This window comes from Sinocyclocheilus rhinocerous, unplaced genomic scaffold (genome assembly GCF_001515625.1).
Source record: "Sinocyclocheilus rhinocerous isolate Xijiao unplaced genomic scaffold, SAMN03320098_v1.1 scaffold298, whole genome shotgun sequence".
Taxonomy (NCBI): Eukaryota; Metazoa; Chordata; class Actinopteri; order Cypriniformes; family Cyprinidae; genus Sinocyclocheilus; species Sinocyclocheilus rhinocerous.
In genome coordinates, this window is record NW_015650702.1 from 413472 (window position 1) to 427409 (window position 13938).

The 13938-nt window shown below is 36.7% G+C and overlaps 1 protein-coding gene across 7 annotated transcripts in view; it reads left to right on the plus strand.

The window, feature by feature from the left end:
• The window catches only part of LOC107712376 (calcium/calmodulin-dependent protein kinase kinase 1-like), a 79746-nt gene that overhangs the window by 50542 nt on the left and 15266 nt on the right, over nucleotides 1-13938 (plus strand). For all 7 annotated transcript variants that reach the window (XM_016517606.1, XM_016517608.1, XM_016517610.1 and 4 more), the window contains 7 exons: nucleotides 924-971; nucleotides 1189-1242; nucleotides 5744-5795; nucleotides 5993-6126; nucleotides 8195-8231; nucleotides 8992-9013; nucleotides 12099-12187. In XM_016517606.1, the coding sequence (XP_016373092.1) occupies nucleotides 924-971; nucleotides 1189-1242; nucleotides 5744-5795; nucleotides 5993-6126; nucleotides 8195-8231; nucleotides 8992-9013; nucleotides 12099-12187 (436 nt within the window). The remainder of the gene's footprint in view (nucleotides 1-923; nucleotides 972-1188; nucleotides 1243-5743; nucleotides 5796-5992; nucleotides 6127-8194; nucleotides 8232-8991; nucleotides 9014-12098; nucleotides 12188-13938) is intronic.

Sequence of the window (13938 nt, forward strand, 5' to 3'; positions counted from 1 at the left end):
AACACTGCTTATGAACCGCCCGCAATATAGCGTTTCCTTGTTTCCTTGTTTACCGCGGTAAACAAAGCAGAGCTGCGCTTTATACGGAGGAGAAGAAAATGCCATTGCCATCTAAACTTTTCTCAAGACAGTTCCCTTATGTGATACATTAATATAACCCCAGAAATGTAATGCATTTTTGTACTTATTTTACTGTTATTATCGGGACCTACTGGAACAGTGATAAAGATCTAACAGTCGATCGCGATCGACGGGTTGTCGACCACTGCTCTAAAGGCATCTTAACCAATCAGATGGATGTAAGCAAATGACATAGCCGTGCATAAATCTTCAGACTTTTGGGAAAAAAAACATTAATTGTATTTGCAGCAGTTGATACAGACGTGGCATCATCTCATGGGCACAATGACATGACAGCTTGTTAAAAACAGAAGTCAGCGATTTCCTCCATTTGTTCCCCGATTCAAAATACAAAAATTAAAGGTTTGATTTTCTTGCTGAAAGAAAATTATATATTTTTTTCATGTTTAATGAATTCAGTTATGTAAAATGACCTTAATGTCAATTAAAAAGTTCTTCAATGAAAACCAATGTTTAAATGCCCTTTCTTGAACAGAAATAACTGCAAAGTGGATCAGTCTTTCTGTCAGTAGTAAAATAGTATTGAGATTGTGGTATTTGCTGTCAGAGTCAACCAGGATGCAAAAGTATTTTAAAATCTTTTCTTTTGCAGTTTCTATATGGAATAGGTTATGAAACAAATGATTTGTTGTTTCCACCTGTAACTGGCTTACGTGTTCTCTCTGGTGTGAAGTATATTAATATAGTGTCACGACTCCTTTGTGTGTGTAGCTGGGATTGATTCCATTCTCTCTCTGTCTCTGCTCTTCTCTCTCTTTCTTGCTTGCTTTTCACAATCTCAGGATTGCATCCAGCTTAACCAGTACAAGTTAAAGAGTGAGATTGGGAAGGTAAGCTCACCTACATCATACTCCTATTGAGTTATTTTGATAGTCGACATGCATATAAACATCAGAAAAATCTCATGGCCATGTTGTTTCATAGCAGTCATTCAAGCATTCAGACACTGACCCTTACTGACCCACAGCACAGTCTCATAGTCTGACTCATCTCACTCTACCTGTTTTGTTTATCTTTTTTCCTCTATCCATTTCTTCTGTCTTAAAGGGCTCATATGGTGTTGTCAAGCTGGCGTACAACGAGGATGATGACAAATATTACGTAAGTATATTTTAAAATAAATTGTCCTTGTTGCAGCATGACGTGCAGAAATTACACAGTTCAGCTTTAGACACAGTCATGACGTGCATATTGTGAAGAAGTGAAAATGTAACGTAAATGGAAAAAACAATATACTGCGGGAAAGAGATTGGATAGAGAAAAGCAGCATGACAGAGAGAATGATGGAGGAGAGGCAGGATAGATTGAATGGTTATGAAAATGAGAGCAGATGAGGGAGGGTTGTGATATAACAGAAATGACAGGAATGTGCAGCAGTCCTTAATTTCATTTGGAGATGTTTATATCAGCCCCCAAAACACCATCACTGTTGATCACATATGCACACAACCGAACAAACTTGCATACAAATAGATAGACACACAGGAAGTAATTTTACTGTCCTTATTCTCATCATTGCCTGGACTGCAAAGAACACAAGCATAAAAGGTTCTATTCAAATTTTGTTCATCAAAAATAAACATCAAAATAAACAATATGGACAGAAATAAAATGTAAATACTGTATATGTAATTGACATTTACTTCTATCTAAAAATGACTGGTCTTTCATTTTCATCTTGTCCTAAAAACAGTAATATTTTGTCACCAAGCCCTGTGGTAGGACTTGTTAAATGGAAATCTATTTTTAAATGGGCAGTTTTATGGACACACTTTCCAATTTTACTAATCAGGTGCCCACAGGAAGTAAATAAGATATGGTTCAAGCTTTTCAAGAAGAGGTACATGACAGAAAGTGAAATTTTCAGCATTAATAAGCATAAAATAAGTTAAAGCTGTGCTTATGCGTGTGGATGGAGGCAGCATATGGTAGACTAACAGTTGGAATCAATGTGTCAGAATAGCTGAATACCTTGAAATGTCCTGCAGTGTGACATAAAACTACTTTACTCAGCATTTTCAAATTGTTTTATGATTATGTATGCAGTTTTTATGAGCTCATATTAAAGGAATAGTTTACCCAAAAATGAAAATTTGCTGAAAATGGATTCACCCTCAGGCCTTCCTAGATGAGTTTGTTTCTTCATCAGAACAGATTTGAAGAAATTTAGCAAGAAATCACTTGCTCACCAATGGATCCTCTATAGTGAATGGGTGCCGTCAGAATCAGAGTCCAAACAGCTTATAAAAGCATCACAATAATCCATGACTTCAGTCCATCAGTTAATGTCTTGTGAAGTGAAAAGCTGTGTTTGTAAGAAACAAATCCATAATTAAAGCATTTAACTTTAAACAATTGCTACTGGCAAAAATACAAGTCCATAATCCATAATAACACATCCTACAGGGAAAAAGTGAAAAAATGTCTTGATGGATTTGTTGCTTACAAGCACACAGCTCTTCACTTCACAAAATTAATTAATGGACAGGGGTCCTTTGATTACTTGTGGATTATTGTGATGTTTTTATCAGCTGTTTGTCTCATTCTGACGGCACCCATTCACTGCAGAGGATCCACTGCTGAGCAAGTGATGTAATGATCAATTTCTCAAAATCTGTTCCGATGAAGGAACAAACTTATCTACATCTTGGGTGGAACGAACATTTAAAATTTTTCATTTTTGGGTGAACTCATCCATTAATGATTAGACTATATGGAATGTATGTAAAGGATGTAAATATGCTCAAAAGGTTTAGATGCGAAATAAGGAAGACACAGTGTTAACGTCTTAGTGTTGTTGGTGCTAGACAGGATGCCAGATGGACAGACGCTTGTGCACACCTCTGTCTTTAGAGTGTACAAGTAGTGCTAAAGAAAATCACATCTATTGAGAGCCTATTCACTGAAAGAAAACACTTTGTTAATGAGAGAAGTCAGATGAGATTGGTCAGACTCCTTCAAGCTGAGAAAAAAGGCCACAAAAACTCAAACTAGCACTTCTCCCAACAGGAGAAAGGCACAGCTGAAATCATAACCTTGAAGGGAATGGGCTTTCAACAGCAGAAGGCTGTTCCCAGATCCTCTTCTGATGACTCTATATATGAGCTATAAACTGGATGGCTCAACAGTGAGAAAAAAAGCAACAATTCTTGGTTTTTCTGAAACATTAACAAACTAGGATCAAAATTTAACATGACATCATGTATCAGTGTATAAAGGGCATCTTGTTTGGTATTAGGTGTACCTAATAATGCTATTTTTCTCCCTTGTTTGTAGTTCATCTTTTTGCTGGTCTCATGATCACATTTGAATATTTTCCTCTCCTCCTCATAATCATCTGTCATAATAGACAATGTGTCTGAAAGCAAAATATAGCTCCCAGTTCCCAGCTGCATTCATTAATTCATGCTGTGTGGATATATAAGAGCAAGGATGAATAGAGGACAGAGATCAAATCCCTTCATAAAGGCAGAGTAGAGTGAGGCTGCCCCCGTCTCTGGCCTTTACACGCCACTGGCCTCACAAAGCAGGGTTTTACCGTTCTAACAATTACCACACATTCTCTTTTTCTTTACAGGTAGAATTAATCCTGATATTATATCTTGTTCTTCATTTTTCTTGCATTTTTTCTCCCCTTTGCAACATATGTCCGTTTTCTGCCTGTCTTTCACTCTTTTTCAACCATGGTTGAAACTTATCATCAGAAACCATTCAGTTTGACATTTTTCTTGTCGTTCAAATATATAGGTTTATATATAAGTTATTTAATGGAATGTTGGAAGTGTTGCATTATTGTTTTGGTTATTTAGTTATTTTACAGTATTTAATCCCATTTAACATTTTCCAACTTCTAATCTTAGCACATTGTAAAGTTGAGTTGGGGTCAGCAAGATTTTTTAAAGAAATTAATAATTTTATTCAGCAAGCATGTTTTTAATGGATCAATGTTATAATGTAACTTATTATACAATGTATAACCGTTTTTGACATTGATAATAATAAGAAATGATTCTTGCGCTCCACATCATCATATTAGAATGATTTCTGAAAGATCATGTGACACTGCAGGCTGGAGTAATGGCTGCTGAAAATTCAGCTTTGTCATCACTGGAATAAATTACATTTTAAATCATATAAAAATAGAAAACAGTTTTTTTTAATTGTAGTAATATTTCACAATATTACTGATTTTACTGTATGTTTGATCAAATAAGTGCAGCCTTGGCGAACACTTAAAAAAGAAAGAAAGAAAAAAAATCTGTAGCGAGGAGAAACTTTATCTATATTGTTATTTAATATCGCAAAAGAGAGGCGTTTTCCTTGTTGACCCCACTGTATTTTTCATAGATTACAGTAAATATAGATCCATCACCTCCTACAGCAAACTGTATTTATGTATTGCTTACTTGCTGATTCATCCCATCGTTTTCCAGTTCTTTGCATTCTGATGCTTCAGTTCTTTCCGTCCCTGCTGCATTCTAAATAGCAATTTTCTTTCATCGTGCTCACCTCCGACATGTTCATAGTTTCCTCTTCACTCTTTGACGAACTGAGTTATTTAAACTCGTCAGCACAACAGACGTAGCCTCCTCCAGCTCTCCTTGAGAGCGAGGAGAAAAGCACTCTTTCTTATTGCTAACTATTATGGATTCACGTCTAAAGTTGTGTACTTTCATATTTAAGATGAAGGGCCATGTGTGTCTTTTAAACATTTATAATTCTGAGATATTGGATTTTATAGCATGAAAAATTAAGGGAAAAGACCACAGGGTTTCAACCTGCGCTTCAGCTAAACTTTGAATCCTCTCCATGACAATATGTGAAATTGTATCATGAAAAACTCAAGGATGAATTTTGAATTTGTCCAGATCTCATTCATTATGAAGCCGCAGGTGTTAGAAATTGGCAGACTGTTGTATTGCCATTTCATTTTCTGACTGTAATGAGCAGAGTGGCATAGATTCAGAGAGAGCACTTCCCACGTTACAGAAGTCTCCAAATGTTCTGTTTGCGCACTATGTACGTCTCTGTGACTTTCATCCCAGCAGAAAAGACACAGGTGCACAATTCTTCTGTAATAGACGTCTTCCATTGTAAAAAGATACAGATGACTCAATATGTTTTCCAGGAAGTGTAGATTTTATAACCCCAGTTCTGTGTGCCAGAAGCAATTGTTTTGATTAACATTTTAATTGCTTACAAAGACATCTGATCCAAGCATCAGCGGTGGAATGTGCACAACCCATTTGTTTCTTTTCTTTAAAAAAACCCAAGTTGATTTACAAATCACAAGCACTTTGGTCTGCTTGCTTCTTATAGTCTGTCACTCACTGTTTGTGACCAAATTTCTGCATTCACATTAGCAATCACCTACGCAGGAACACTGAGTGTCCCATCAAGGCCAGAAGCAAACGAGAGGGCTGCAGTGGATTGAACTCTGTGAAAGCTTTGTTTGATTAGTATGTAAATGGTAAAGTCAGTTGATTGTGTCACCTACTTTATAGATGGAAATATGTGTGTTTGCGAACACCATAGTTCAGACCTTAGTCTTGGCAAGATTGGTTGTTTTGCTCTTTTCATCTGTGTCTTACTTGTTTTGCAGGCAATGAAAGTGGTATCTAAGAAGAAGCTGATGAAACAGTATGGTTTTCCCCGTATGTATGGCATTTAAATTAAGTTCTAATTTGAAACCAGATGTATGCAGATGTTATGCACAGCAGATGTTGTCCTTGAGATCTTGAATCTTGAATCTTGTCCTGTGAGGCAGATGTTGAGGCAGTCCTCTAAACCAGCTGAAGAATTCAGTATTTAAATGAAGCAGCAAACTTAGTTGCATTCTTTCTCTTTGCAGGCCGCCCTCCTCCCCGAGGTCCTAAAGCAGCACAGGGGGAGCAGCCCAAGGTGCTTGGTCCTCTAGAGAGAGTTTACCAGGAGATAGCCATCCTGAAAAAACTGGACCACCTCAACATAGTTAAATTGGTTGAGGTAAGGACTGTGGCCATATTCCTTCATTCATGTTATCCACTGTTAATAAACGTCTGCTAATTAATACAATTAATTAATGAATAATTTAATAGAAAAAAATAATAATCTGTTCTTCTCTTCTAAATGTTCTTCTTAAAAATACTTTGTTACGAACAAACTTCTTATTAATTATTAAAGTGCCCCTATTATGGATTTTTGAAAATGACCTTTCATGCAGTGTGTAACACAGCTCTAAGTGAATGAAAACATCCTGCAAAGTTTTAAATCTGAAAGTGCACGTGTATAAAGTTGTCTCTCAAAAGAAAGAGTCGACTGAATCATTGAAACGAGTCGTTTTTAAAACGAATCCCAAGCCGTTTCATGTTGACATCAACAGCACTGCGCTCACAAACGCTGCTTTATCAGGCATTACAGGCATGATGAAATGAAAATGAGACCAATTTGACCAATCACCGCAGATTAGCATCACGCAAGGGAGGGGTTTGGAAAATGAATCGTTGAGCGAATCGTTTGGGAGTCATTGAGCAAATAAGGTAAAAGTAAATGCATATAAGATAATGAAAGGGTTTTTTGACCTTGCATACATGTCAACCTGTTGTTGGGGACTCTCAAAACCAAAATATGAACCTTTCATAACCCATAATAGGGGTACTTTAAACTTTTTTCCTTTGAATGTCCTTCCCTTTTTCCTTTCTTCCTTTCATGCAAACTTTCATTCAAAATTACTTTCTTTTCTTGATTCTTTCTGAATTAATAAACTTACTTTCTTCTGAACGTTTATTTCCGTCTGAAGAAACCTTTCAAACATCCTTCCATCCTTTACAACAAACAAACGAAGAATCCTTTTCAATTTTATGATTTCCTTTCTTCCTTCATACTGAATAAACTTTCTTCTCAATGAATGAATGAACAAACAAACTTCCCTTCTGAATAACCTTCAAAACGAACAAAGAATTGAACAAACTAACTTATTTGCTTCAGAACTTTCTTCCTTCTAAATGTATTGTTATTTGATTAATGAACAACCACTTGAAAGAAATTTAGTTTACACCATATTTTTTGCTGTAGTTTTTTGTCTGGATCTCAGGAAAAGCCAGGTGTAAAAAAAAAAATATATATATATATATTTAATAATAAAATAATCAAAACACAGAGAGATGAAATTTGGAAGGAAGTGAACTCAATTACCCTAACAGCTCAATAACCGAGCTATATTTCAAACTAGTCATGTATCATTATGTAATTTGTGCCAAAGAGGGGAAAAAATAATAGAGACACTGAAAATCAGCTAGGAGTAAATCTGTTGAAGAGAGACGCCCTTATTGCTCCTGAGAATGGGATGTGGAGAGGAGTGCGATCGATCACAGGATAAAGAAAATGAAGCCAGGATGGAGGGATGCTAAAGGAGAAAAGCACCTTTCCTTCTCTCCCATTGTGGTTCCGTCTGAGTGCTCTTCAATCACAGCAGCACCTACGTACGTCAGCAAAATTAGAAAAGAGGGGTGAGAGAGTGCGTGTGAGATAGAAATTGAATCCAAGCATGAAAAATGTTTAAAGGAAACTTAGAAAGTGAGGCAGATGAACCACCTACACTCCAATCACCTGGGCTCTCCTACTGTCAGTCCAAGTATAGTCTTAAGTTAGGAGTGCGTGCGTGGCCATTAGGAGCAATACAGAAATGGTGCTCTGCTGGCAGTGAAGGATGAAGCACCTGATGCTTATCGAATCTCATCAGCGGCGCCATGCCAGTAGCTTGGCTGTTTTTTTTTTTGCAACTTTTTCCAACAAGCAGTGGTGTAGAGTGACATAGGCTTCAGCAATTTTTTTTCCCATCATATTTACACAGCTTTATCGCTGAGCAAGCTAAGGAAATAATCAATCATGGTCTTTTAAAATATTGTCTCTCAGAAAATGAAATGAAGAAAATGCATAAAAATAATTAAAAACCGATACTCAAGTCATATTTGCTCTGGACCTGTATGGGTGTTACATATTTTCCTAGACACAGAAACCTGGACATAGTGCCATACAGTGCATGTTGGTGTTTTTAATAAGGTTTCTATTTCAGGTGCTGGATGATCCAGCGGAGGACAGCCTTCACATGGGTATGTTCTTTTTAATATAAATTTAGTTGTAAAATGGTAAAATGTGCAATAGACTCAGCAAATGATGGTGTTTTTACAGTAGCTGAAACACCCATTAGACCCGTAGTGTTGTACAATTGTAATTACACTACAGTTCAAAGACGATTTTATATATATATAAATATATCCATTGCTCCATTGCTATTCGTCTCACCACATCACTGCTCATTTGCATAAAATGAAACCCTTTTGACTTTTGTCAGATCAGTGTCACTCATATCATCTCAGATCACCAACTCTCATTAATTGAAAATGAATGACCTCTGTGCACTTTGTCACTGCAAAACTTTTGTCACTATAAAGTTTACCATTACAAACTTTACTTTTTAATGAAAAGCAGACATATGTTTAAAACAGATCAAACTGTGCAGCCTGTCTTCATAATGGGCTGAAGTGAGAATCTGTAGAATAAGCGTGTCATACGTATGACAAATTTAGTTGACTGCTCTGACTCATACTGTAGGAATGAATATAAGGTGTTTGTGCTGATGGACTGCTACAAAATGCTAAATGACTTCACACCACTGTGCAATGGTGCGAATAAAAGCACACATCATGCTTATGTGTGAAAAAGAGCTGGGTCATTTGAGGATATGACATACTATATGAGGACTGTGAACGTTACATTTCATAAAGTGCTCTGAGTAATGGATTTGTCAATAACAGAATGTCTTTTCACTCTGATTTTTCTTTAATGACCCTCTTTCTGATCTTTCCACAGTGTTTGAGCTGATGCAGAAGGGGTGAGTATTCTGTGTGTCCACTTAGACCTCTTTTGTGCATAATTGATGCTTTCGCCACGCTTTCTTCCATCTTGTATCGTTTCATTAATCACTTCTTCCCATCTTCATCGACTGTGTCTTGTCTTGCATATCTGTCATCACTTAGATCTGACTCAGTTTCCCGTTTTCTTCCCTTGTTCCAAAGGGATTAATGAAGTACTTATGTTCTCACTCAGTCTCTTATTCACTTCTTTTTCTAAATCAGATCTTTTGTGTTTTGTTACTGAATAGACAATGTGACTCATTGTTAATCTTTTCAGTATTCCTTCTGGTACTTGTAGTTTTTATTTATTCTGCTGCTTTCTCTGCGTTTCTAAAGCCATCAAAAGCTCATTTAAAGGGCAGCAGTCTTCCAGTTTATTACAAGACCTCATTTTTTCCAAATGTGACATTTTACTTTGGTTGAATATGAGATTTTGCCAAGTGGCCCAGCTTTGTTTTGGAGAGAAATGTTGTTTGTGGGCTTCTGCCTTGAAAAGAGCAGATTAGAACTTACTTTGCATAATTACAGAATGGTCTATTTTCACTAGACCTGGCTGAATATGTTTGGCCTTTCTGCTCAATTGTGATTCACTGCCTGTGGGTAATGAATGAAATGGCCTTTGAGGACCCTGTTTTGTGCTAAGTGGTTTGTGTGATTGGTTTTTATGTAAATCTCACAGTCACCGTTCATTTTGAAGGATTCTATCCACTGTGTGTGCAGTCCTGTAGTTTCCCAGCACCCTTTGTTCTGTTGCACAACTTTCCCAGTGCTGCGTTATATACGTATGTCTTGCAAACATTTGGAAATAGGTCACTAAAGGCTGGAATACACTACATGACTTTTAGCACTGATTTATAGTCTGGAGAAGTTCATGCTAGTTGGCGAAAGTTGGATTTTTCGTAGAAAAATATAATGGCTACAGACTCCGATGTTTTAGCTTTAGACTATGATTCCATTAAGGGTGTACTCAAACTAGGCGTTTTGAACCGTGCCCGAGCGCGTTTGACCCCCAAAGCCCGGTTCGTTTGACTAGTGTGAGCACTCCGTGCCGCACTTGGTCGCGGTTCATTTAGGCGGCACTGACCTGGTTGGAAGAGGTGGGCCAGGGCACGGTTCGGTTGGGCTCGGGCGCGGTACGCATGCATTGTGAGCGCTAACCGCGCCGGAGCGCAGAACAGATACTATTTTGTGTGCGCTATATCATCATTACGACCGCAAACATATTCTATTACTACTACTACACTACACTTTTCAATTAATTTAATTTAATCAAGTATATTTAGGTTTATAATGGATCTGGTTCTTACGTTATTGATGAACAGGAAATGTAGTTTGCGAGTAAAGCTGCAAATTTTTCATTAACGTCAGCTGCCTCCGTAATAATTTTCTGATACATACAAGTGAAAATCAATGCATAAATTATAAATTAATTATTATTAATTATTCGGCAGAATATTAGCGAAAATGCTTTTCTCCGTTATCTCATACATGACGTAAGCGTGCTCCGGCCCAGAATGTTTAGTGCAAGTGTGAGTGCAGGCCAGCGGGGGAGGGGGGGAGGGGGGATAATCACGCTCGGGCTCGGTTCAAGGCAGCCGTGCCTAGTGTGAGTACACCCTAAGTCAGATGATATCAAACCTGTTTGATATTTTGAGCCGATTTTAGAATATGTATTATTTTTATTTGTCACACATCTCTTAGCAACAAAGACACAATAGTGTGTGATCTTTAGTCAATCTGTAACTATTTACAAAGTCGTCCAGTGTATGATTCCTTGCGTTTTAAAATCTGTTCAGATTTTAAAAGTTGTGTAGTGTATTCCAGCCTCAAGTTTATGTTATCTAGCTGGCTAACATAAATGAGATGTCGAAACTACAAAAATAGCTTACAATATGGATTATATATTATAAACCAATAATTGTCTATTGTTTTTCACCAAAAGTCTGTACAGTTTACAGCTCACTTAATTATTCATTAAAAAATGAGTGCCACATAAAATAAAATGGGGAAATGAAATAATATATTTATTCAGAATTAAAAATTAGGTTTTTTTTTAATTATTTTGACAAATAAGCACATTTAACTCTTAAATTTAACAATAAATAACACATTGATTAATAATTTTAAATACAACATTTAATGTCCCGTTTTATAAATCTTTTGTTTTTCCAGATAAAATCTATCTAAAATATAATATACATTTAAAACAAAAATCGTAATTTAAATATTAAATATCTAAATATTGTATACAAGGAATGTATCTTTTTTTTCTGGTGCAAATAAAATATATTGCTAAAACAAATCAGTGAGGATTTTGAGAGGTACTGTATGTAAAAATCTGAACTCAGAATCATTGTTATTGATTCAAGTTGTCCTGGTTAAAAAAAAAAAGTAATGTATTTAAAATACTTTTATTTCATACTAAGTATAGTTAAAACCTATTAACATTTTTACTGACATATTGCTCGAGACTTACTGATATAAAAAATTATAATTAAACTTTATTTGGAGTTCTAGTGCACGATGCACATTTCTTGATATTAAGCCTAAAATGTGTTTCAGTGTCACTATTGATGAGGATTGTATGATCTTTGAACAATATCAATCTTTAAATGCAAGATATGTAAAGTGTACCTAAAGTATACTTGCAATAGTTCTACTTTAACACAATCAAATATACTTCAGTATATATTTAGTTGGACTTCAGCACTACTTCCGCACAATTAAAGTGCATTAGGTACAAAATTAGTTCCAATTTAGCAGACTTTAAGTACAATTGCAGAATATTTTTATTAAGTACATAAATAGGTACATGTATTTGTAGTATACTTAGCTGGGCATAAATGTATTTCAAATACTTTTTAGTATATTTATTTTTTACTAGGGTGGTTTCATGTTAAAGCCACATCAAGAAGACATTTCAGACAGTTTTGATCTCTCCACCTATCATTTCATTCAGTGTTTCTCTTCCTGAATCATTGTTGTCTGTTACTGTCTCAGTTACTGTCTTTTATTAGTACTTTATCAGTTAACTTACAATAAAGTGTCTCTATTGGTCACCAGCCCTGTGATGGAGGTCCCCAGCGACAGTCCATTCAGTGAGGACCATGCCCGCTGCTACTTCAGAGACATTGTTCTTGGCATCGAGTACTGTGAGTCATTTCCTTTATTTTAAAAACCATTTTCGAATTGCCGGGTCGACCTCACTGGGTTCCATTTTTAGTTTTTAGGAGACCACCTTGACATGGATTTTGTAACAGAGCATCTGAAGTTAAATAATTCCCAGTAGAGAAGAGTGAAGCAAACTCCTACTGATGAGTGCCTGACATGAATCATTACTTATGTAAAAATAAAGACCCAAGAGAGTTCTGTCTCAAGGAAAAGCTCTATCTTCTATTTAGACAAGTCTAAATAACTTTATGGTGATCAACATATATGTCGACAGCTGAAGTTGTATTGAGCCTTTAAACAAGATAATCGCTCAAACAAAGAGTGAGCTAGGCTGAGTTGATTGCCAAGTGTCTGTTCTGCTCATCAAGTGGAAACTCAGCTTCATTTGAATCTTACTAACCAGGCAACACTCACTGTAGCAACTGTCTGGATGGCAACTGGCCATTTGCATGATTCGCCACAAATCAGTCTGTGTTAACAATGAACTCCTTTGTGTGTGTTGGTAATTTGTGGACTGTAATCAGAGTATGTGACCATATTCCATTCATTTCATTAGCACTACGCTAGTTACCTCAGGGAGCCATGTCAATAGAATTAATTAATAGTAATCTAAAAGATGTGTGTGTGTGTGTGGGGGGGGGGGTTATGCTACGTACACTGCTTGAGAGACATCTTGCATGAACTGTGGTGTACTCCATGTGTCACATTCACCTTGCTTGCTGACTTTGATGAAATAATTATATGCAATAACCTGCTAATACTTTGAACACATGTCTTTGTTCGTTAATGGATTTTCTTTTTTCATTACCATCTGAAGACGTCTGAGATGTGGCTCTTGTCACATATAACCAGCAATGGCAGATGACTGAAAGATGATAAGTGGTGGGCAGGTTATCTTTGATTGACCACTTGAGACAGGAAGGCATCTATTAACCAATCAAATTCATCTTCTGTGTGCACGGCCCAGGGGGACCTTCTTGAACCTGTCTGCGGTTCCTTAGTTAAGCCGAGAGCTCCTGCTGTCAGACACACTTGATTTGTACCTCCTCTTCACTGGCTGTGCTCAACTTAGTATCGTTATTAAACTTTAATATTATTAAACATTCAAAAAGCAGGTTAAAACTGACATTTTGGTCAAAAATATGTAACTTGTACAGTGTAAGTATGGATTTGTATTACACATTTTGTTCATATTTTTAAAAAAATTCAGATTTCCTGCTAGGCTAAATGATCAGAGTTAGTCACTGATGAAACATCAGGGCTCGCAAAATCGCTAGCCCGACGTCCCGGGGCTATTGTGTTTTCCAGTCGGGCTACCAAAATATTTCACCACCCTGCCCGACGGGCTATCTTGAACAGTGATATAAAATTCCTTCCTTGATTTGCGTTGTTCACTAGCTTGCAGGGGTAAAACGGATCATAATTGATCGTTTGCATGTGTTTCTACGTCTTGCCGATTTAAACATTCAAGTGTTTTAAACCATTCACGCGCATTCAGAGCTGCGTGCACAGAGAGCCGCGTTTCAGACGTGTTTTCCAGTCGGGCTACCAAAATATTTCACCACCCTGCCCGACGGGCTATCTTGAACAGTGATATAAAATTCCTTCCTTGATTTGCGTTGTTCACTAGCTTGCAGGGGTAAAACGGATCATAATTGATCGTTTGCATGTGTTTCTACGTCTTGCCGATTTAAACATTCAAGTGTTTTAAACCATTCACGTGCATTCGGAG